A 26,802-nucleotide genomic window follows, 5' to 3' on the forward strand; every position below is an offset into this window, starting at 1 on the left:
TTAATGTGGGAGGAAAGCCCGAAGTGATTCAGGTCTAAGACGTTTACCACTTCGGTGAAAGCCACGAGCACGGATAGGGTCCTGACAAACCTAGAAACATAATCGGGCGAACCGGGATTCGAACCCACAATCATAGATTTCTGGCGTGCCTAAGAGATGCAGTTCTGCACAGCGACTCCCGGCACTTCATTTGAAGCGTTTACTTTACTGGTTGTATGTTTTAACTTAAAGAGGCAGCAGAGTATATCATAGACATGATGTAACATATCCATACATGTTGATGGTTTAGAATCATAATGCATGTCTCTTGAAAGTGATCTTACCAACTGCAGATGAAGATAGTTAATGGAAATATTAAAGGGAGCCTTGCAAAATTGTGACTTACTGGGTGTGTTTGACTTTTTAAGCCATGTTTTCTGAAAGCGTGATGGTCTGTCATAAGTTAATAATCATCAATTTAGGTATTGAAGGAGTATGCAAGTGGATTATGCAGGTGAAGCAGAGTAACACTGGTGTAAGAGAATATTGAGTTACACACATTAAGTAAACTAGTAAATATACTATATAGAGGCACAGCATAATAGGGTGAAGGTACATGTACTTACAATTTATATCCTATTGGCAGAATGTTTTTTTTGTTTCATTGTTGGAAACCTTGTTATGTTTGTATTGATACAAATAAAGGTAAAATGCAAATCACAAGTCACTTCTGTTTCAGGTTGAAAAGAAATTTGTTTTTAATCTTCTGTAACAAGGTAATTCACCCAAACACAATCTGAATAAATAATAATAAGATTTTCAGTTGTTGTTTTCATGTTCACAAAAATCATAGTTACAACACAAATTTGTTTGTGATAAACTATCCTTCACAGTGGTTAATTTATTTTATTGCATGCAAAAAAAATGATTTAATTCCACTGCCAGCAAGTAGAATTAACAAGCTTCTACTGAAGCTATCCAGAAATGGGCTTCATACAATGTACTGTTAGATAATGGACAGATACCGTTACTGTTTATAATCAACTGCTTAGTGCTTTTTTCATATCATCAGAAACATTTTATGAAAAGTATAGAGATGTATATGAGTGAGTGAGTGAGTTGTGTTTAACGCCGCTTTTAACAGTATTTTAGTTATAACACGGCGTGTCAGCTTAATGTGGGAGGAAAGCCCGAAGTGATGCAGGTCTCAGACGTTTACCACTTCGGTGAAACCCACGAACACGGGTATGGTGCTGACAAACCTGGAAACATAATCGGGGCGAACCGGGATTCGAACCCACAATCAAAGGTTTCTGGTATGTCCAAAGGACGCAACTCTGGACAACTAAGGACAGTGAATTGCGACACCTTAAACCACTAGGCCACCCGTGCCTCTGACTTCTTTATTACCTATCTTTGAGTACACAGAAAACGACTTTGTGTTCAGAAGGCTCAGCAAAATTAAACATTTGCCATATTCCTATTTTGCAAACCTTCTACAGTACAAGAGCACATAAGCATATCATCAGCAAAATGCAACAACAATATCTTAACAATCCCTTGTACATCCCTTCCGAAAATTCCTGTCGCAAATTGTCAGCCAAACTACAGAGAACGAACTTGCTTGACTCTTAACGCTTCTTACAGGGGTATTTTACATAGGGCGGAGTGTGGATCATTAATTATGGACCACAAGCAATTGGACACACGTGAAACCAATCTTGGAAGAGCTTAGACATGCAAAATCACATTCCCTTTTTAAGTGTTGGGCCAGTCACTGAATACCACCAAAAAGAATTTTTTTTCTTTTTAGCACTATATTCCCTTTCAAAAACGGTTCTCTTCAGCTACGTGTCCAGTGGGTTAGGATCCCTGGTACTGTTTTGGGCAGCTTAAAACGTTTAACTGATGGACGTTCTCTGTATGGCCATGGTATAACCAATGCACAGAGATTTTTCAGTGAATCGAGTTCTTATGTTCTGTTGTACCATTTCCCTTCTGAGAGATTAAACAAAGCTGACCACGATCTGGTGAGGTGAGGTGAAATTTGGTTTAACGTCGCGTCCAAGATTATTGCACTTATATAGCGACGTGCATGCACGAGTGTGTGTTTGTGCGGCTGCTTGTACTAGTCCGGACTGATGCCGATTTATAGTGCTAGCTCACTGAGATACCATGCCGCAGTTTAACATGAATACCCCACAGTATACTGACTCCGAGCGGACCAGTCCTTGTTTTAGCCCCTTAATGCCGAGCGCCAGACAGGGTAACAACAAGTACCATTTTTTAACGTCTTTTGGTATGAGGCGGTCAGGGATCGAACTCCGGGCGGACGCTCTACCACTTTGACACAAGGTGCAGTTATATCATTTGATTTTGGTTGGTTGGTTGTTTTACGCCGCACTCAGCAATATCCCAGCTATATGACGGCGGTCTGTAAATAATCGAGTCTGGACCAGACCATCCAGTGATTGATATCATGAGCATCGATCCACGCAATTGGGATCGATGACATGCATCAACCAAGTCAGCGAGCCTGACCACCCGATCCTGTTAGTCGCCTTTTACGACAAGCATTGGTTGCTGGAGACCTGTTCTACCCCGGAATCTTCACGGGTCTATATCATTTGAAGATCATAGAAAGTTGACATTGTGTGCATGACAAACCATTGGAGGTTAACAAAAGTTCGTGTTTAGTATGTACACCCACAACCCATTTCACAATCAATCCATGGTGGGGTGAGGTGAAATGGAGTTTAACGTCGCGTCCAAGATTATTGCACTTATATAGCAACGTGCATGTACGTGTGTGTGTTTGTGTGGCTGCTTGTACTAGTCCGGACTGATGCCTATTTATAGTGCTAGCTTACTGAGATACCATGCCGCAGTTTAACATGAATATCCCACAGAAATTTGGTTTAACGTCGCGTCCAAGATTATGGCACTTATATAGCGACGTGCATGTACGTGTATGTGTTTGTGTGGCTGCTTGTAGTAGTCCGGACTGATGCCGATTTATAGTGCTAGCTCACTGAGATACCATGCCGCAGTTTAACATGGATAACACACTCAGACACAGTATACTGTGACTCCGAGCGGACCAGTCCTTGTTTTAGCCCCTTAATGCCGAGCGCCAGACAGGGTAACAACAAATACCATTTTTTAACGTCTTTTGGTATGAGGCGGTCAGGGATCGATCCCCGGACCTTCCGCTCTCCGGGCGGACGCTCTACCACTAGACCACGGAGACCGTCGTATTCATTAGTGAGAGTAGTTGTTGACGATGAAACAAGATCGACGCCAAGATCGAATCAAGAGCATACACTACCTGGGTGTTTGGCTACACATATTGCAAAAACATCGCTATTTATCGGCATTCTGCCGGTCTATGCGGATCAGGACACTCCCAAGGATCAAATCACTTCCCTTGCGATCATAATGTCACCTTTTACTTTCTGCATACTGTAGTGGCGAAGGTCAGCGCCATACCATAATTAACTACTTATCCAAACCAATAATGTGTCAATATATAGCGAGAGAGTTTAAACATATCAGGAATACGTCAGGATTTAATACAAAAATATCCCAACTTGTAAGCTCTTTTGAATGTTTTGAACGCTCCCAACGTTTGTAATGTTTGATAAAAACTTTAACCTCTGTCGGATTAGTACTTGTTATTACAATATGTATATGATCCATGTGCAAGTATATATTCAATAAGCCATCATCTCCCACTTGTCATACTGTATTTTATATCATTAGTAATATTTGTCTGCATTATTAATCCCTTGCTTTATACCCGTATGCAAGAAATATCTGTCCCCGTATTTCTCAGATGGTTGACGTTTCATTTCAGCACCAGCATGTTAATATAAAATACACCAACATTAACAAAATCAAACGTTCTCAGCACAAGTGAGTGAGTGAGTTGGGTTTAACGCCGCTTTTAACAGTATTACAGTTATATCACGGCGTGTCAGCTTAATGTGGGAGGAAAGCCCGAAGTGATGCAGGTCTCAGACGTTTACCACTTCGGTGAAACCCACGAGCACGGGGATGGTGCTGACAAACCTAGAAACATAATCGGGGCGAACCGGGATTCAAACCCACAACCATAGGTTTCTGGCGTGCCCAAGGGACGCAACTCTGTACAGCGAATCGCTGCGCCTTAGACGACTGGGCCACCCGTGCCCCCCCCCCCCCCCCCCAGCACAAGTGTATCGGCTCACCTGAGAACAATGTGCCTCTGTACAACTCTGTGGTTTCGTGAGAGGTTTATTGTAAATTTCTCTCTCTCTCTCTCTCTCTCTCTCTCTCTCTAACCATCCATTACCCAGTAAAATATCCATTGCATCCCTTCAATGTATATTCCTCAAATATTTAAAAACAGTCATCAAGCCATTCTACTGAATAAACTCGGATATGAAAAAAAACATATGAATATCAATACCAGTAAACGGAGCGACGCATTCAACTGCCGCTGTTGTTTGGTGTATTCCAAACCATTCAGAAATTATTGAAGTTTGCAGTCTGATTTCAATGATTCCTCGACGCTTTCCCCGAATCGTAAAATATTAACTGAGATGTACTCAGGCGAAAATGTAGGTTGCGTAGTTCAGAGATAGTGTCACGAACTTCCGATTCTCACAACTGCGAACAGCTTGATCGTCAGAGATGATTACACTGACCGCCACGTATAGTGTCCATGGCTATGTCCGTTCAACTTGTGCATAAACATGAAAACAAAACCCACGATGGTTGAGATTTTTATCAATACTTGATGAACATGCGGTAGTTGAAATAGCGGCAAATGCAGACTGTGTGCTCGGAAATAAATTACGTAAATAGTAAATTAGAACACTGTTCCTTGCATAGAATCGGGATGGGTTTGTGTCGAGTTGGGACACTCTCATAGACATATACACACAGATAATACAATACAACCAGGAGTACAGCGAACTTGAATAAACAGATTATGACACACTATAGGACAAGTGTATTGTGTATGAAGTCGTTTATTACACAATATTATTTTATAATGTATTTATTTCTAATGCTGTTATCATATACAGCTTAGTTTGCCTCTTTTGATAATTCAGAACATTTTTAATTAATTAATTAGGCTGGATAACACACACTGTATATAATGTATAATGGGATAAGGAAATATAATATGATACGTCAACGCCAGAGATTAACCAGTCTCGATTATCCCACGAAACAGATTCCATTGTGCGTGATAGTTATATGAATGGACCAAACTCTCTTGGATTTAAGTGAGGTTTACTGAGGTGAGGTAAATTTTGGGGTTTATTGGCGCCTCCTATATTATATACTTATATACTGACATGGATACACGTGTTGGTGTCTGTTTGTACTAGCCCGACCTAATGACTGTTTTATAGTGCTAGTTCACTGAGATACCATGCCGCAGTTAAAAAGTATCCCCGACTCAGACGTAAATTCCGTGCATCAGGCAGGGTAACAACAAGAAAAATATGTTAACGTCTTTAGGGATCATATATATCAATGTGTTCATGTGTTCAATGTGACAAATTATATGTGTGATAAACCAAGTATTACATACTGCCAACTTGCACTAATATATGTAATGTATGAATTTCAGGTCATCTCGCACGTGCTGCGTAATGTTTCAACATAATAGTTTAAGCTTAAGTTTAAATTGGAGATAGGAAATATCAAGCGTGTTTAAAGAGTGAGTGAGTATGGTTTTACGCCGCTTTGGCCTATATTTCAGCAAAATCACGGCGGGGGACACCAGAAATAGGCATCACACATTGTAAGCATGTGGGGAATCAAAACCGGTCTTCGGCGTGACGAGCGAATGCTTTAACCACTAGGCTACCGCACTGCCCCCGTGTTTAAAGAACTTGTTGTCTAATTTAATATAACATAAGTTTTAACAAGCTGTGATATATGCCATCAAATACCAAATGCTATTTCACGAGCATTTATGAATGGCGATTGATTTCTAGTTAAAGTTTACAATCGTGCAAATCTAAATATACCATGAAACTATATACCTCCTTTGTATACGCCATGTTGCATTAACGATTAACACTGAAATCAGAAATCCGAGGTGTACCTGGATACCTGAAAGCTGTCATCCGATTATTTTTGTATTTTTCACAATATTCCAATAACGATACATTTCCCGACAAATGCGCTGTGAACACATAGTGTCTGAAAATACAGTTTGGTGATTTTTACATTCACAGGAAGTGTTCGTTCACGCTCGACAAGAATACGACAATCTTTGTGTCTGTAAATTTAACCGAGACCGACTGTCAAATCGTACATAGGTGTCTGACAACGTGCGATTCATGATGTGATGTTTTGGAGAGTTGGGGGATCCTTGACACTTCTTTCACTCCAGGTGAATGGCGGACAATAAGACAGGGTTAACTGTAATGCTATCCCGATTCGTAAGCATGAAACGTGTAGCAGGAGTGTTGGTAGCAGTCTCTTTGACCGCGATCTTCGGTTGTCTTCACTTGCTGAGTAAAATGGATCGCATCGATGATGCAAGGGTCAGATTGGGTGAGTGAACGCTCTGGCTTTATTGTATTTCCAACTTTACCTATAACTTGTATAGTTTTACTTGATGTCACCCTCATGTTTTGCTGTCATACCGATTGTCTGGAGGGTGGCTGTCGATATTTATGGACGATCTTTTTTATTTATTATCGTCTGCTCGACGGAAATAAAACTGTCGCATCACTCATTAGGAGATTTTTCTGTTGCAACACAGACATACCATATAATTTCTCTTTATTGGGCTTAGGATCACATTTCGTTGAATGTTCTACAAAATATTTTAATTTGTGTATATAATTGAATCAATTAGGGTACATTATATATATGATAAATAACATTGATTATTCATGGAAAAAACGCAAAGGGAATTATGTATTTTTGTACAGCCTAGTATACATTGGTCATATTATGATATGATAGCAAGGTTTTTACGGCAGCTTATTTATAGAAATGACCTTTGACATTTGAGGGTGTCTAAAAATAGTAACAAATATTAAACATTGGAAATGAAAGATTTTCTGTCTCTTTAACACATTTAAATCATAAATATGTATGTTTTATTGATACTTTAATATCATATAGCCACATGTATATTCAATTGGTTTGTGAAATGATAACATGTAATTATTTTAGACTTTTTTCGTAAGTTGGACATGATTTTGTCCACCACAAGGTATCAAAATCCCAATAATAGAAAATAGAATCTATATGCAATCTTGATTGTCATTAAGGTTTTGTCTACTAATTCTCCATCCATAATTTGATTGAAACACAACTAAGTCAGACTTGAACCTACCCACATGGTACCTATATGCACTAGTGTGTCCAAGGTCAAGGTCAACATGAGAGGGCATGTCTGAATAGCCAGAGATAACCTGCAATCCCTCTTCATGCTTGAGTGGTTGACTCTATGTCCATCTTGTTGAAGGGTAAAGTGCTGTCCTAAGAACTGTCTTCAAAGGTAGGCTGTTCTTCAACAAATATAGGCTGGATCTCACATAGAAGAGCAGGAGCGGTCGGGTAGCCTAGTGGTTAAAGCGTTCGCTCGTCACGCCGAAGACCCGGGTTCGATTCCCGACATGGGCACAATGTGTGAAGCCCATTTCTGGTGTCCCCCGCCGTGATATTGCTGGAATATTGCTAAAAGCGGCGTAAAACCATACTCACTCACTCACTCACATAGAAGCGCATGGAGTTGAATGACTACTGTACTTGTGCTAATGTTGGAAATGTTGACATCTAGAAATCATTTCTCTCTGTAAGTAATCAAGCTGATTTCTATTTGCTCTGAGCACTACTTCAGCTTGACAAGTTTGAACCTTTTGCTTCTTCTTGTCAGATTGCTGAAGGTTTTCAAATTGTTTCTTCGCAGCCGATCGTGAATTTATCTTCTTCTGTTATTTCCGCTATTCTTCAAAGAGTAACATGTTCTTTTCCATGAAGAAACAGAAGACAGTGTGGCTAAATTTGAAGAAGACTCTTCACAAAAGATGCCGGTTTCCTTGTAGGTCTTCTTTTTTGACAAGATGGAAAAACATCCTCATCAGATTTATCTGCCATGTTCCACTGCCTTCAAAGATATTCATAAGTCCAGTGCAAACCTGTTAACATAAAAGTAAATTTATTTGAAACATATAACTTTAGGCTGACCCATCAAAACATATATCGTAATAAATAATCATCCATTACATATTATATTATCTGACCAGTAAATATCTGGGTCACTAGGGCTACCGTCACATTTTCACTACAAAGATTCCTCAGATTGTTTACACAATAAACCCAATAGTCATCAAGCAAATTAAAAAATTGGGCATAGCTTCCGTGTGCCGGGATACCTGCCCGGTCGAGGCAGCATAACCGCTCAATTTCAACAACCCCCCAACCAATGAGTCACAAGGGCAACTGCCACATGTATGCAATGACTACCCCATTCCCCAAAACAATATGATCACAATTATCAACTTATTTTCAACAAATGTTTCTCTAATTGGTTTTAATAGAACAGCACGTATTATTAGATGATAGACATACATTTTTGTTTTAAAAACAGTAATATTCATCAGAGTACTCCTGTCATAATAATATAGACTTCAGAAAATACTATCCTCTGTTGTTTGTTTACAGAGCCACTACAAATCTAATTACCAAATCTTTGCAAAGATACATTTAAACAACAAGAAGCATTGCACATTGGATAAGTAGAAAATGTTTTTTAACTGCTAACTCCCAACTTTGGAGCTCATTTGTACGTTAGATTTCATTTTGGAGCAGATTACAAGAAACGTATATTTTTGACATGACCAATTTCTAAACAAAACATTGCCTTCTCTTATAGTGTAATTATATTTAAATAAAACAATAACAAACGATAATTGGACAGCAACAGTAACTTACCTTGTATAGACCCTGGTTCATTGATGAAATTTCATATGTAGCAGTGCATGACAAGAAATAGTAGACCTCCGTCAACCAGTGCTGAGACCTGGTCCCATGCTGCTGCCACCTTGCCTGTGCTAAAACTAGCATGTGGCTACTACTAGCCTGCAACTGGTTCCGCAATATTATCATTAGCTGGGAGCAGCAGGGCACTAACTGGAAGTGGCTATCAATGTTAAAAGCTGTGAAATTAACATTGCTATCACATAAAATCATGTTAAACACATTAATGGGTAATGTTTGGTATATTTGACACTTTGCCGTACAATCGACACTGCTTTCGGAAGTGATTTCGTATGAATATGGAAAGGGCCTGTTATTAATTTTGAATACATATAACATTATGTTCCCACGGGTGGCACCCGTCGCAAACACATGCAAAGGTAAGTCAATTATTCATCTGAAAAACACACGGGAACATATAGTGCAAGGATATCATTTTGGTTACTGATGCGTCACATTTTGAAATGCCCTGCACAGATCTACCAACACACGCCTTACTGTGGCAATGAATGTTGTAACCCTGATCAAACAACTTCTAACGAAGTCGTTTGAGGTTCTTGGTGGACAGAGGATCCTTGATTGTACCTCAAACGTTGACTATTGGAAAGTTGAAGTCATCCCTCTTGGCATAGTCCTGTGGAGGATGTTTTGTCACTCTGATTCTTAATAGACCTAAATATGCAACTGTTGAGATGATTTTATTGGTCTCTTGAACACATACATGTAGATCATGAATGTGTCTGGCTATAGCAAAGTATTGACATTTACAATGGAAAATGATAAGATGCCGTTTCCAAACTGTACACATTTTGTAGGGAAATACATCAGTAATCCATATTCATAAATGTCAGCTGTGATTGATGTGTTTTCAGTTTTCTGTACTTAGAAGCTTTTTCTTTGTTTCCAGAGCATGCAGTCACCAAATTACAGCTGGATAACATGGATATCGCCCGGAGGCCATTATCATTTGTCAATGATCAGGTAATATGAAAGTTTGTGGTTCAGCTACTCCAAATGTTTGCTGATTTCATCACTTGAATTAGTTACATTAGTGCACACATTTTGTCCGGATTTTCCTAGTATATGTGTGACCCGTGAAGATTACGGGGTAGAATAGGTCTTCAGCAACCCATCCTTGCCGTAAAAGGCGACTAACGGGATCGGGTGGTCAGGCTCGCTGACTTGGTTGATTCTCATGATATTAATCACTGGATTGTCTGGTCCACACTAGATTATTTACAGACCGCCGTCATATAGTTGGACTTTTGCTGACTGCGGCGTAAAACAACAAACCAATATGTCAAACCAGCTGAAAATTTGCTCTTTCAGTATTACTTAACTTCAAACACTCTGACAAGACTGGTAATTGTTATCATACACTCTGATATGACTGATGCGGTCTTAGCTAGCATTTATACACAGCTGTATAAAAGGGTTTCGCATTATACACACCATAATAAGTTTGGATGTGTTTTATTTTTCATTAACGCAAACATATTACCGTGAAATTACATTTATATTTTTACAGCGTAACACCGGAAATACGTATACTATGTAAAAAAAATCTGTACTGAAGTACGCAAACTAATCCTGTAATTACACTGTCTGGTTACCAAAAGTATTCATTGTATATCTTGACTTTTGTTTTTAACCTATTTTATTAATTGTATTCACAATTTCATTCAATATTGTTAAAAATTGTTCAATATACAATAATTTCGTCGAAATCGTGTATGGAGTGATCGGTACATTGCACAACTCACCGTGATTTACAGCAACAACGGTCAGATGACCTTCATTGACGTCTTGAAACGAACTTGAGTTGACAGAACATTGATACATAAATGCCATACTTTGACTCGTAAAAGTCATATTTGTTGAAGTTTGACTGGATATATGTCATGATATATATATATATATATATATATATATATATATATATATATATATATATATGTGTGTGTGTGTGTGTGTGTGTGTGTGTGTGTGTGTGTGTATATATATATATATATATATATACTAGCCACATAAAGAAACTGTGCACGGAGAAAATATAGCTATAAGGGCACATCGTCCATATATGAAATATAGGTTTGAACACAGCAGTTATTGGGGACATTCAAATGCTCATGCACGTGCCATGCGATAAGACGTCTTTGAAGGGGGACTATGGACGTGCAATGTGTTACTGCACGTGCATCCTGTGCAGCTGTACACAGCATGTGCAACTCAAAATTCGCTGTCACTTTGGAAAGCATGATCTGTGGTCATTCAAAAATTCAAAACTTCTCAAGCGCAGACACAAGCATATCACAAGCAAATCATGCCAAGATTGACAGCTGCACAGCATCATGAAGCCATTGGAATGATCCGAGCGGGAATGAGGCAACTACAGGTAGCAACACATTTCCAATGCCATCGTAACACGATATCGGCATTGGTGAGGCGTTATCAGAACACAAATGACGTTGCCGACAACCCACGTTCAGGACGTCCCCGAGTAACGACGCCAAGACAGGACAGATGGATTCGAGTTACATATCTCCGACACAGGTTCCAAACGGCAGTAACGACGTCCCAGACAATTCCTGGACTGCGCCGTATCCATCCCAACACTGTCAGGAATCGTTTACGTCAGTACGGGATTCGACCACGACGCCCTGCCATACGTCACATCCTGACACACCGTCATCGAGTCAACCGTCTAAGATGGTGTCGAAATCATGTTCGCCAACCTCGAATATAGTGGAGAAATGTTGTCTTTACAGATGAATCGAGGTTCAACATTTCCCACAGTGACGGGCGCCAACGTGTCTACCGGCGTTTGGGAGAACGTTATGCACGCAACTGTATTGTGGAGAGGAATCGTTTTGGAGGTGGCTCTGTGATGATTTGGGGTGGGATAACAGCACGGCGCCGAACCCCTTTGGTGGTTGTTCAGGGCAATCTCACCGGTGTTGGCTACAGAGATCAGATTCTGGGGCCTGTGGTCATTGCTTTCCTGCAACGTCATGGCCCGGGATTGACATTTCAACAGGACAACGCTCGTCCTCACACGGCTAGGGTCGCGATGGATTTCCTTCACCATAACAATGTCATGTTACTGCCATGGCCTGCAAATTCTCCAGATATCTCCCAAATAGAGCATGTGTGGGATGAAATGGAGCGCCGTCTGCGTCGTCTTTCACATCCTCCAGATAACGTCCGTGACTTGGCACAGGATTTGAGGAGGACATGGCAGGCCATTCCCCAGGCCTTCCATGCCCATTTGGTGGACTCCATGCGTCGCCGATGCACTGCTGTGATTCACGCACAGGGTGGTTATTGACTTTGTGACTTTGTCGTATGACCCCCTACTCCATTTTGATCTTCTGACGTCATCGTAACGGATGTTGTTCAGGTCCCGTTGACATTTTCTTATGGTCCGATCATTCAGCTGCTACAACGTCTGCATCATTTTGTTCTTGCTGTGTTGTATTTCAATCCAGAATATATTTTCTCCGTGCACAGATTGTTTATGTGGCTAGTATATATACTGTAAAATACGTTTATAACGAAAACGCTTATAACGAACTGACGGATATAACGAAATATGTTGGATCCCGTCCATTTGCTGTATATATGTTTGACGAACTACCGTTTTAACGAACTAAAGTTAGTGGTCCCTTTCAGTTCGATATAACCGTAGTTTACTGTACTGCCTTAACATTATCATGCTGCAACGTGACGTAACATCCCTGCATCTCCACAAACTGTCAAACGGTGTCGTCCAGGTAGTGTACGCCATTTAAACTGCCATAAACAATGGTGAGTTATGTTCTCCCATGAGTTATGATACCACCCCATACCATCAACACTTCAATCCGCACCCTCTTAGACGCCTGTATACCCTTGCACTACCACATGAGCTGTTCAGATGAAACCTGTATTCTGTCCCTGTCTTGTCTTCTGAACCTCAGATTCTGTGTGAGCGTGAGTTAGGCGTCACTGACTCTGACGTGGAAGCAAAAGTGGGCGTATGTTGTCCTCCTTCAAACGGTTGCGTACGGCTCTGCCACTGTGTTTCATGAGCACCTGATAGCTAAACAATCATTGTGTGCTGTTCACAATCACTAACCACGTGTGTGAATACCATGCTCCAAACAAACATGCAAACATCCAAACGGTGTGCCGGACATGAAAATGCACGTGTAAATTGTGAATCTCGACCTTAAAGACGAGGATATGTCTTCATGAATATGTATTTAAAGATGTATTGTTTAATCTCAGAATACATTTAGTTTTTTAACTTTATTGAAACACACTTTTTTAGTATATATGTATATTAGGCAAATGGGGAAACATACTTTTCAGCATATTTACTTTATTTTTCAGGACCTACCAGACACGGGGAATGATGATCTTATTGTTATATATAACCGAGTTCCAAAGACTGGCAGCACATCATTCGCAAACATCGCATATGATCTGTGCCAGAAAAATGGATTCCATGTAATTTTTATAGAACACGTAATGAAAGCGAAGACACTTTCCTTGTCAGATCAGGTAAGTTCATTTATATCCAAACATTAGATAAGTATATAATCTACACAGCCTTGAATATTCTTTGAAGATCACAGGCTAGTTTGAACTAGAAATGTTGCTAAGAGACAAAAAAGACAACTTATGCTGTTTTTTAAATAAAATATTGAGTGAGTGAGTTGGGTTTAACGCCTTTTTTTTAACAGTATTGCAGTTATATCGCGGCGTGTCAGCTTAATGTGGGAGGGAAGCCCGAAGTGATGCAGGTCTCAGACGTTTACCACTTCGGTGACACCAACGGGCACGGATATGGTGCTGACAAATCTAGTAAAGAAACATAATCGGGGCGAACCGGGATTCGAACCCACAATCATAGGTTTCTGGCGTGCCAAAAGGACGCAACTCAGCACAGCGAATCGCGGCGCCTAAGACGACTGGGCCACCCGTGCCCCCATTAAATAACGAAAGCACGTTTGGAAACAATACATGGATGAAAATAGTATATGCATATTTGTGTTTGGAATGAAAATAGTGCACATACTGTACAGCAAAGGGCACTAATTGATTTGTTGGTCAGTCATTTGAAACAGTAGGGAATGTAATAAGAAAGTAGTCCGCTTCGGTGGGCGTGGCTTAATATTTTACATTCATTGGGAAATGAATGCAATTCCAATTGTGACCAATTCAGCTTATCAGAATGCAGGAATTTCAATAAACACAACACAACGAACATTTAATTATTCTGCATTGTGGCAATTATTCAAGTGTATACTAAGATACATACAGTACCTAAATGGTTGCCATATGATGTACAATAGCATCACTAGTATCATACTCAATGACATCTTCAGCTGGGATTTGAAGATAGCATTTAAATGAGTTTTTGTTTGGATGTACGCAATGCTTTGGTCAAATACTCTCTCTTAAATTGACATTTGAGGTAAACATGGCATTTTGATTCTACTATTATTACTTCATAAAATGGACAATGTCTTTAATTTCAAATTTAAATTATACTGTCGACTCATTTGGATCAAACTTGGAGCCAAACTTCTCCAAAATCATACTTATACAACCATACTTTTGCATCACAAGCCCGGCATTTTTCCCCATTTTGGCTCAACAGTTGCAACCAACAAGTACTTTTTCTCCTAACTGAGAAAAATATCTTCATTTCAAATCTCACAGCTTCCCTTCTTGCAACTTTGTTCGACATTTGGCGTTAAAGACCCAAGACTAATTTACAAAAACTGTCATATTGATTAAAAATATATTTCAATGTTCCTCATTTGTAGTATCTTCTCGAAACTGACTTGAGTAATAATAAAATATCGGACGTTCTTGATCAACTTTGGTCACCACAGCCATATAACATGCGTGATAGTGATAGTACAATATTCAATGGTGGCAGTGGTCAGTATCAAATACACAAATAGCAAAAGTCAGTGATAATAACATATATTCACCCAGCGGCGATAGTGGTCAAGCTTTCGAGCTGGGCTAGGCAGGGAATTAGGGATGATGATCGATCCTCACATTAAAACTGGTTCTGATGATGAAAATGCGTGAAAGATACGTAAACACGCTGTAGTCCAAATATATATATAGATATAGCTCTGTGTGTCTGTGTGTGTGTGTGTGTGTGTGTGTGTGTGTGTGTGTGTGTGTGTGTGTGTGTGTGTGTGTGTGTGTGTGTGTGTGTGTGTGTGTGTGCACAGCCTTACAAGCTATTGGAAATACAAATTAATGCAGAGCAATACACAGTGCGAAGTAGAGTGGGTGAGTTGGGTTTAACGCAGCTTTTAACAGTATTGGAGTTATATCGCGGCCAGTACACAATAGAGTGGTAGTGCAATATTCAATGCAACACTGGTACAGTGATTGTTACAGGGGTCGACGTGCTTTCTTAACAGACGAAACGTTCCTATACTTTAATGTACTAAATTAATGTCTTTAATGATAGAATGATATAAATTTCAACTTACAGACCACATGCAAAAGACGAAATGGTGATATTATTGTCAGAGTAGACACAATTTATTGATAACAACTCCTTCAATAACTGTAAAGGCGACGTTTCGGTATAGATCCTTATACCGTTGTCAAGCAGGACTGAATGACGAAGACGGAACAGAATATATATAATAGGTGGAGGATTAATAGTAACAACCATTGCAGTGACAATAATTGCTGAAGATCCGGGATAGAATAGGTCTTCAGCAACCCATACTTGCCGTAAATGCTTGTCGTAAGTGGCAACTAACGGAATCGGGTGGTCAGGCTCGCTGACTTGGTTGATGCATGTCATCGATCCCAATTGCGTGGATCGATGCTCATGATGTCAATCACTGGATGTCTGGTCCTGACTCGATTATTTACAGACCGCCATCATATAGCTGGAATATCGCTGAGTGTGGCGTTAAACAACAAACAAAACCAACAAAACAATCATTGCATACGAGAGAAAGATTACCACGAGTAGGTTAAGTAATGACAACTGTAATTATACTGTAACAACATGATGGACAAAGAACACATGAAGGGGAAGCCAATAAGTCAGGAACCAATTAAACAGGATAGGTATACCAAGGTGTGGTGATCGTTGCTTAATGAGTACATAGTGTAATCACTTGACTATATCCGATGAGCAATTATCCATCACGGCCTTGAATGTAGCTTACATTCAGTGTATAGCAGTTGGAAAATGAATAATAAAAATTGCCAATGCAAGAAAATAAACATCCTCGATTTTCTGCTGAAACAGATGCTACTTGGTGTAAAGGGCAGATAGCTGTGGAAATTATATGAATGGACCCCTGGAAATCAGTGATGACACCAGGTGTTCGCGAAAAGTAACTCAGCATGGATATTAATAATGATGCATTATTCTCTACATATCAACCATTCAGGGAGGTGGTTTGTTGATACATTTTCGGCTTCTATAATGTCTAACTACACACAAACGAGGCTGTGGGCTATGCTATAAGAAACAATCTCGCATCGTTTACGCTGTAATGGAGGTCATGGGGTTCTTAAAGTTTGCTCCCATATCAATAAACCCCATAATCTCAAGTAGTCAACATTAAGAGTAATGAAAAGAACCTTTTAATTTTCGTGCTCAAGTGATACACAGGTACCGTTAAACCCCAACTAACTAGATTCAAAGAAGAGACAAGAAATAACAGATCAGCTCAGTGAAAGTGTTTTCGTGTGAATGATTAATTATTCAAGGGAAATATGTTTAGGGGTATGTTTTATACTGTTGGCATTTTTATATATCCAAAGTGATGTTGTTTTCTAGATGAGATTCATCACTAACATTACCAGCTGGACAGAGAAGAAGCCGGCACTGTATCATGGACATGTAACGTTTATTGATTTCTCAAGGTGAGGATTTTGCAATCACAATACACGTGTTTAAGTGTTCTAATGAACAGACTACAGGTGAATGAGACCTGTGGATTGCCAGATAGAGGGAGTGATATTTGAGACAGCATTAAGTAATATGCAAGTCATATTATGGCAGCCTCTAAATGTCTGGACCTGGTAGACCAATGACCGGAGGCATGAGCAACGATCCACGCCATCAAAGTATGATGACACCCAGTCTCCCAAATCATAGAGCCTGATCATTCTAATACCACTGTGTGTAATTTTAAGAAATTCCCAGACAATCACTAAAATCATTAACATACTTTAGCATGGTTAAACAAAGTGCCAAGATACCGTAGTTTTTGCAAGTTCAGTTAAATATATTCTCTTCACGTGAATACCCTCGCAAGAAAAACTTTTTTTAGGAATACGAATGGCTTGTTCACGTGTCAATATGACAAGGTAGCGCCTGCAAACACCTTAAACACTAGCCCCCAACGCCCCCCCCCCCAAAAAAAAACAAAAAAACAAACAAACAAAAAACAAAAAAACAACGATAATGATAACACCACCCCCATATGTTCCAGCACGAAACGGGGCGGTCGGGTAGCCTAGTGGTTAAAGCGTTCGCTCGTCACGCCGAAGACCGGGGTTCGATTCCCGACATGGGTACAATGTGTGAAGCCCATTTATGGTGTCCCCCGCCGTGATATTGCTGGAATATTGCTAAAAGCGGCGTAAAACCAAACTCACTCACTCACTCACTCCAGCACGAAACTCCAAACAGAAACAGACTTGATGACACTTATAATTTGCCACATGTTTGATATAAGCGTGATATACAATTTTCAGGATGATCGTTTCACATATATTTTTTCCATCCACAGTTTTGGTTTGCTGAAGAAGCCCATATACATTAACATAGTACGGGACCCCCTAGATCGGATGGTGTCCCAGTACTACTTTTTCCGATATGGAGACGATTTTGATTCATCCAAAGTGCGGAAGGATGCAGGAAACAACGAAGTAAGGCTTTGTCTCCAATGTCTGCTGTTCGGCTAAAAATGTGTGGGAAGATTACAACCAACAGTCATTAATATGGCTATAATCTCCTGATTAGTTGCGCAGTGTCCCAGGCATAAGCAGTAGACTACTGTTGTCACATATGGCACTAACGTCTGACATATTGATAATGAATCTGTAATTTGTTCTCAAAACCCTTAATACACACAGCTATACCTTGTACATTGTACATAAACGTTGCATTTGGGAGCCAATATCCATTACCAGATGATGAATATGTATGTTTATAATACAGCGAAATGTAAAAAAAGTAAAATCACGATTGATGCCCCAGTTAAGATATGAATATGGATACTCTTTTGTACTTAGTCATGGCCCAGAGTAAGATAAGATATGTATCACGATAGCGTTAAAGTGGTATCCCATATCATGACATTTTTACAATTGCTGATTACTGATACATTTGATTTTAGACATTCGACGAATGTGTCAGTCGGAATGGAAAAGATTGTGATCCTGAAAGGCTATGGATACAAGTTCCATTTTTCTGTGGCCAAAATGCTGAGTGTATGTAAGTGAAGGGTGTGTTGAAAATAATGTGCACATTTGACTTGACCTAGGTTATGTGAAAGTTTGTCTCTAACATTTTCATAGTTGACCTAACTGCCAAATGTGTTTTCATAGTGTCATGAAATTTGGTCGTTCTCTACATTCCCAATGACACTTATGTCCAAACACAAGGGTCAAAGGAAAGGGTATTGGCAACAGATGAAGAAATATTTTATATGGTATGATATATTCATATCATGTTGTACAGTGAAAGAAATATATTTGGTATCCTGATAAATCCTGATAGGCCAAACACAATTTTCATTACCTGGTGGTAATTCTGAATTACAAACATTCTGTGTTACAGGGTACCCGGTAGTAGGTGGGCTCTAGAACAGGCGAAGCACAATCTAGTTCATCATTACCAGGAGGTAGTTTCTGAATGACAAACTTTCTGTTTTACAGGGTACCCGGTAGTAGGTGGGCTCTAGAACAGGCGAAGCACAATCTCATCCATCATTACTTGGTGGTAGGCGTAACAGAGGAGCTTGGTGACTTCATTGCTGTGTTGGAGGCCACACTGCCACGCATGTTCCGAGGGGCTGTCCAGCTGTTCAACTCGGGTGAGACTTGTGTTTAGTGGAATCTACATGCAGGTAACCGTATTGAATGTCAGACAGTCAACCAGTATCGATATGAAATTGAATGTTGCTCATGCTGCCAACCACTACTTGATTGAGAGTCCAGTAGAAAGATACAAATTATAGTAAAGTGAGTAACACAAGGAGTCAGCTTTCCTGAAAATGTCTAGCTGCCGCCATACTTCTGGAATATTGATGAGTGAGGCATAAAACAACAAACAACCAACCTTGGAAGAATATGAAACCCTTGATTTCAGAATTGTTTTCACCAGCTACATGATAAGTTTTTTTTACATGTACATTTGGAGTAGTTGTCATGCTTGGATTTTATCGAAAAAAAATTATTTTCCCCGAAAATACTTGAAAAAATAGTTTTGCTTCGAACTGTTTAAACCTTTATGTTATGCCAGATGAAGGTAAAATAGCTTTGGGTAAGATGACAGGTGTAAGCGGTATTAGATAAGAGATGTTTATGTTTTTTTCCTCAGTTTGAGGGTGGGGGGGGGGGGGGGGGGGGGGCGGGGTGGCCTTGCGAAAACATGCATTACCTGTAAGGTCACTCATCACTGTAAATACCGTATTTGTGTGTATAGTGTGGAGCACATAAATACAGCTGTGTAGAGAGGAATGCCCACAATACACGCAGATGTTTGCTTATTTATCAGGACATTAACGTGAACGCGTAACACCAGACATAGCATGTAAACAAATCGGTTCTAAAATACTTAAGTTTGTCTGATTGGAGACACTACATAGGTATAAACGTGTTAAGTGTATATCTGGTTTTATCATATATCTATAATGAATGAGGACCAATTCTTGTGTCCCCAGCAGTGATATCGGGGCAAACCCCTCCCGCCTCAAGCATTGAGTTTCCATTTTTTAATTCCAAATTTGGAATTTGGAATTGTTGTAGAAGACTAGCGTAGATAATATTCCTTTTTCACTCCATTATTTCTGACAACAATGTAATCTGCTGGCATATTTGTTAAACAACTACTGTAAATCGGGAAAGTTTTGTTTGTGGGTAACAATAGCCTTAGCTGCGTCTGAAAAGTTTTGCGACACCCTGTCGATGAAATTGCCAAACATCAAAGATCAAAGTATTTGACACTTTTTACTTTTAACAAGGATGCTCTATATTGGTCTATTTGATACATATTTTTAAAATCATCATAACTGTAAACCATTTTAGGGAGAAAATAACTGTAATGGTATGAGTTTCTTTCTGCGCTGACCGCCTCTGTGGTCTAGAGGTAGAGCGTCCGCCCGGAGAGTGGAAGGTCCGGGGTCCGATCCCCGGCCGCGTCATACAAAAAGACGTCTGGCGCTCGGCATTAAGGGGCTAAAACAAGGACTGGTCGGCTCGGAGTCAGTATGCTGTGTCTGATTGGGCTATTCATGTTAAACTGCGGCATGGTAACTCGGTGGGCTAGCACTATAAATCAGCATCAGTCCGGACTAGTACAAGCAGCCACACACACACACGTGCATGCACGACGCTATATAAGTGCAATACTCTTGGACGCGACGTTAAACCCATGCCAATTTCACCTCACCTCTTTCTGCGCTGAATAAGCACTTTAATTCAGAGCCATCACATTGTAATGAAACATCTGTCCTTCGACCATTGTTGCATACAAGTATGATTTGTAGAATCCAACACATCGTCACATATATATGATTGAATTCATACATAACAAATGACCAAACACTCTTTAGTTTGTTGCAATGTTGATGTTGCAATACGATGTCTTCATGCTGCAGGTAGCAAGTCCCATCTGCGGAAAACCACCAAAAAGACTGTTCCCAAACCAGACACCCTGGCCCGTATACAGCAATCTGCAATATGGCGGATGGAGAACGAGTTCTATGAGTTTGCTGTAGAACAGTTTCATTTTGTGAAGCACAAGACATTTGACCTTGTAGATGGAGAATTTATTGAAAGAAGAAACCGTTTTACCTACAAAAACATTCTGCCTTGATTAAACTAACATTAAAGAAATATCATTGTGGTCAATTTATGTAGATAATTTGGAACATTCAACTAAAGAAAGACTCTACCAGGAAATGGTTATCCTCGTCCTTAATGTCTGTTTGAGCAAGACGTGCAAGAGGTTTCTCCCCGTTGTCATCTAGATGAACAAATGAACTTTTCGACATAACTGTACTCATTTTCATGATGTTTAATGAGTTCTTTGGAAATACATACAAGTAGTATGAGAAACAAGATATTACTCTGTAGAGGACCTTCTAATGCTTCAAAACAAGAGAATCAAAATGGCGCTAGGAGAACCCATGGTTCTATTAATGTAAAGTAGTTGGAAGCAGATCCCTTGTATCAGGTGGGCAATTTCTTTAAAAATACGTTCCTACCCATATTGTTAACATGGAATAATAAAACAGTGTTCATACAGAGACAAACGTTTATGTCATTATATGTGTTTGATTACCATGGGGTGATAACTGAACGTGATGACTGTGTCACTTTATTAAAGGCGTTTATTTTATTGGTTGTGTGTTTTCACTCAAAGGAGCAGAATACTATAAGATAAACATGATGTAACGTGAAGTAAGTTCTATGGGTTTACAACTTCTTTATTACAATTAGTACACTTGCTTGATGAAGGTGTTAGGATCTACACCGAAAGTGTTCTATGGAACAGTTCTATGGATGAACAACTTCTTTATTACAATTAGTACACTTGCTTGATGAAGGTGTTAGGATCTACACCGAAACGTCGCACTAATTGTAATAAAGAAGTTGTTCTTACTTCATCACACCAACTTCTAAATGCCACTGAAAGAAGTCATGATGTAACGTATTTAATCCTGTTTCTTAAAGGTGCTCCCACCAACTGCAGATGAAGATAGAGGAAATGTTGAAGGGAGCCTTCCTGAATTGATACTAAGTGGGTATAGATGACCTTTTAAGCCATGTTTTCTGTAGCCGTGATGGTCTGCATTAGTCGATAACTATCATGACCATATTCAGGTACTGAAGAAGTATGCACGTGAAATCAGGTGAAATCAGGGTAACACTGATGAACGAGAATGTTGAGTTACAAGCATAAGGTATACTATTAGTTATGGCGTCTTTAGTTGCCGTGTACGGTGTCATATTAGGTGAGTGAGTGAGTGAGTTGGGTTTAACGCCGCTTTTAACAGTATTCCAGTTATATCACGGCGTGTCGGCGTGTCAGCTTAAAGCCCGAAGTGATGCATGTCTCAGACGTTTACCACTTCGGTGAAACCCACGAGCACGGGTATTGTGCTGACAAAGCTAGAAACATAATCAGGGCGAACCGGATTTCGAACCCAAAATCATGGCCCAAGGGACGCAACTCTGCACAGGGAATCGCGGCGCCTTAGACGACTGGGCCACCCGTGCCTCAGGTGAGAAGAAAAATATTGGGCGAGGCGTTACTATACGGCAACTAACGCCTCGACCAACAGTTTGCTGCTAACCTAATATGACACCGTAAATGGTAACTAATGACACCATAACGAATTTATTTTGCCGAAAAGTTTACACAATTTGTTATCTTTATCGCACATGTCAAAATAAACTCTTGACGCTTACAACCGGGATAAATGACAGGACCAGTATATATGTTTCCGATTCAACGCTTTTATGTAAACACCAACGTTAACAATGGAATATATAATGCACTTAATGCGAACGTTTAAACAAGTAATACAAATAAAATTAATATATTCAACAACAAAAGTTCCTGTGACACCAATATTTTAGTGTATTTTTCAAACAAGTAAAGTTTGGTTTTCAATATTGTAGTACATGTATGGAATCAAGTCACAAAAACGCAACTGCTACAGAAAAGCATGCATTCCATGCAAAAATTGACTTTTATGCGAGTCCCATGCATTTCACTACCCAAGAATGGGTATAAAAACATGTGCGTTAACGGGATTCCATATGCATTTTTAAGCATCGTGCTGACAATTGCAACAACCACTCAGAAAAACGACAAAATTACGCAATTATTCAACATTACGAAATGCCAGGCCTGTCCGAAAATGAGCGTCTGCGAGCCCTTGGTATGAGAGAGAGCTTTATTTCAGTGAAGGGTCCACCGGCCCATTATACAATACATGATATCAGAGTTAGATAATTTCAGCGCCAATGAAAACGTTATTACGCTTTTTAAAAGCAAAAAACTATAAATTAAGCTAAAGCATAAATTATGCATGGGGTTTTAGATGTACAGAGTATTACAAATTTATCAAAAGTTACATTTGTGTAAAAATAATAAGGTAGAACCTTACGTCTCAAACTGTCATAGTATGGACATTGTAAACAAAAATGATATTCAGATTCCACTTCAGGTCTTACACAAAATGGACATAGTCTCTTAGCTCTAGGGATATTGTACTTCTGTTCCATTTTCAATTAGCAAAGTATGAAGAGAACATCTAAATTTACTCAAAGCAATACAAAAGGCACTTACTGGAATACAATCTAGATAATTTTCAAATACATTATATTGCTTAATACAAGAATAAAAAGAAAGTTTCGAGTAAGTTCTTAAACTGCTAGACCATTGTTGGTTATCTATATCAATACATCTTGTTTTAAAGTTATCAATGAAACCAATATGATTTACTCCTTGACTATTCCAAACATGGCCAAAACCATATGAATAAAGAAGTTGTTTTACTTTTAGTGCCCAGCAATGTATTCCTTTTTCTGCCAGATTGTATTGATATGAATAAGCATGGCTAAGGATTCTATTAGTTTTTTAAGAAACAAGTCGGAGCCAATATTTGACAATACGAACATGTTCATTGACTTTAAGTGCAGAACGTCCAAGCTCACCACGAGCAACTATATTGGGGACAAATCTCCCATATTGTAAAATATTCTTACAGAATCTATCATGTACATTGATGACATCCTGAGACGGGTGAAAGCCCCATTTCTCTGAGCAGTAGAGAAGAACAGGTAGTATTTTGACATCAAATATCTGTAAAAGTACATTATAAGGAAGTTTCATAAAATCCCTTGAGCCTGATTTTAAAGCGAGAAGATATTTCGTCGCTTGTAGAGCTAGTGTCTTCTGTGTAAAGTACCAACTACGAGATGATGAAAGATGAACACCTAAATATTTATAAGTAGGAACACTTTCTATAATGTCAGTGCCAAACCAAAACTTGTCATATCTTCTAAGACGACCACTACGTCTAAATACAATAACTTTACTTTTGCATATATTAATAGACAATTTCCATTTATGACAATAAATCTTCAATTTGTCGAGGCGTCTTTGCAACCCCACTACTATACTATCGAATAAGACCATATCATCTGCAAACATTGGAATAAAATGTTCAATCATTCCTAATTGGATATTACGTTGCCCGCCTGAATTAAGAAAATCAACAATAACATTTACAAAGAATGAAAACAGAAAGGGAGATAACTCACATGCTTGGTGGCTTGAAGCAGGATCGAGTCAACGTGATGTTGCAAATTAATTTAACGTCCACAGAAACACCATTTGGTGTTTATGGTAACGTTGACAACAGACACATGCAGTTAGAGACCATCCTCGGAGTGGCAGGCCACGCGTAACCAATAATCGACAAGACAACTGGATTCGAACAACACACTTAGGAAATCGATTCCAGCCAGCAACAGGTACTGCACGAAGCATTCCTGGCCTTCGACGAATATCTTCACAAACCGTACGTCGTCGCCTCAGATGTGCAGGAATTGTCGCCAGAAGACCCGCCAGACGTCCCATTTTGACAGGAAACCACCGTCAAGCATGTCGAAGCCATGCAGTTGGGACAAGTTCTATTCACTGACGAGTCTCGTTTTCACCTCAGCCACAGCGATGGCCCGATTCGAGTGTACCGACGTCGAGGTGAACGTTACGTCAATCATTGTGTCATGGAGGAAGATCGGTTCGGGGGCGGCAGCGTTATGGTATGGGGTGGGATTACAGCAAGACAGAGGACCCGTTTGATAGAGGTAGAGGGAAATCTGAATGGACAGCGCTACCGCGACGAGATCACCGGCCCTGTTTATGTTGTTCTACCGTTTTTGCGTATTCATGGCCCAGGCGTTACTTTTCAACATGACAACACCCGGTCTCATATTGCTCGACTTGTTTAGGATTCTCTTCAACAAAACAACATGAATGTCATCCCCTGGCCGGCTCGCTCCCCTGATCTCTCACCAATTAGGCACATGTGGGATGAGATGGATCGGCGCCTACGACGTCAAGCACGTGTTCCGCAGACACTCCAGGAATTTCGAAACATGCTCCAGCAGATATGGACAGATATCCCACAGGACTTTGTGCCTGGTCCATTCCATGAGACGAAGATGTGTTGCTTGCATCGCAACCAGTGGTGGACACACACGCTATTGATTTGTAAATTGACATGTTGGCATGTTCATGTTTTTTTTATGAAATCACGCATTTTCTGAAGTCAGTATGGCACATAAAACCATTTGAACACTTATGGGATTCTTTTATCTGTTGCAAACCTAAATTGTTTCAGAGTTGGAAAAAGCATAGATTTGCATTAAATCTTATTCAATGTCACAGGAACTTTTGTTGTTCAGAATAGAAATATCAGAAATGTGCGGGCAAGTGTAACTTTAACGCAGTCCGCTTTTTCCTAACGACGGGCTGCTATCCATTATTTTGCTATGGGACGTCATCCTATGTCATGTTCTATTTGTAAATCAGTAACCACCGCTCTGAATTTTTTTCTCCATAATTGTATCAATATCTCACGAACGTGGTTTCTTTAATCAATGATGATAATAAAGCACAAAACATAATTTCCATGTGAAATATGTGAGGTGGTGTGTTAATCAAAAATGGCTGTTACTGACGGTATACGGTCTCATATCAGTTCAGCAACAACCATCTTGGATTTTTGCTGACGGTATACGGGCTTATATACGGTTAGCAGTTCTGCTCTCTGATTGGTCAATATCACTTCGAGGCCAAATGATAGTAAATATGTGGCACAACATTAAAGGGTGAAAAGGTACTTTCATTTTTTATCCTGAATATTTTTTGCTTCATTTTTGGAAATAAAGATTTTACGACTTTCTGTGAAATCAATAAATTGTTTCCAGTTTCCATATGGTTAACATGTATTTGTTATTGTGCAAGCTAGTTGTGCATTATTCATCCTTTGTACCAATCAATCGCTTCAAAATTGAGATCATTATACATAAGGTCTGTTCCAATGTGATTGTGAGTGAATATGATTTTACGACGCTTTTGTCAATATTCCAGCAATTTCACGGCGGGGACCCCAGAAATGGGCTTCACACATTGTACCCATGTGGGGAATCGAACCCGGGTCTGACGAGCGAACCCTTTAACTACTAGGCTACCCCGCCGCCCCCATTTCAAGTCACCACGCAGGTCTTCATGGAAGGCACCATTGTCACATGGTGTGTGCTGCGTAAAACAACAAACGAAACACGACGACTATGTGTATGTTCATGGTTTATCTCTGATTCCTGATCATAGTCTGTCTTACAGACCCTGATACAAATATATATCAAATACAGCCCATGCAAGTCTATAATGTTTAGCAAGTCTAGATTACTGCAGTATCAGGAAATGAAGAGAGTCTCTGGGCTCCCTTTCATTATATTTTTATTAAGATAATTGAACAACTGTTTTTTTCTGTACGATATGTTCATTTCAGGGACTGGATGTTA

At 39.6% G+C, this 26,802-nt stretch overlaps 1 protein-coding gene across 1 annotated transcript; it reads left to right on the forward strand.

Annotated features, from left to right (window-relative positions):
• The first annotated feature begins 6,295 nt into the window (after nucleotides 1–6,295).
• On the forward strand, nucleotides 6,296–21,070 carry LOC139459176 (heparan sulfate 2-O-sulfotransferase 1-like). Its single transcript, XM_071240629.1, has 8 exons — nucleotides 6,296–6,540; nucleotides 9,887–9,960; nucleotides 13,354–13,524; nucleotides 16,802–16,887; nucleotides 17,760–17,898; nucleotides 18,369–18,466; nucleotides 18,910–19,067; nucleotides 20,853–21,070. The coding sequence occupies exons 1-8, from the start codon at nucleotides 6,381–6,383 to the stop codon at nucleotides 21,068–21,070; spliced, it is 1,104 nt and encodes a 367-aa protein (XP_071096730.1). The 5' UTR covers nucleotides 6,296–6,380.
• Nucleotides 21,071–26,802: the final 5,732 nt, after the last annotated feature.

Source organism: Haliotis cracherodii, unplaced genomic scaffold, assembly GCF_022045235.1.
Source record: "Haliotis cracherodii isolate W230 unplaced genomic scaffold, xgHalCrac1.p SCAF_13, whole genome shotgun sequence".
In the NCBI taxonomy this organism is placed as follows: Eukaryota; Metazoa; Mollusca; class Gastropoda; order Lepetellida; family Haliotidae; genus Haliotis; species Haliotis cracherodii.

Coding starts and splice junctions, on each gene's coding strand:
- LOC139459176 (XM_071240629.1), top strand. CDS start 6,381: ATGGCGGACAATAAGACAGGGTTAACTGTAATGCTATCCCGATTCGTA. Junction 6,541..9,886: donor TGATGCAAGGGTCAGATTGG/GTGAGTGAACGC, acceptor CTTTGTTTCCAG/AGCATGCAGTCACCAAATTA. Junction 19,068..20,852: donor TGTCCAGCTGTTCAACTCGG/GTGAGACTTGTG, acceptor TTCATGCTGCAG/GTAGCAAGTCCCATCTGCGG.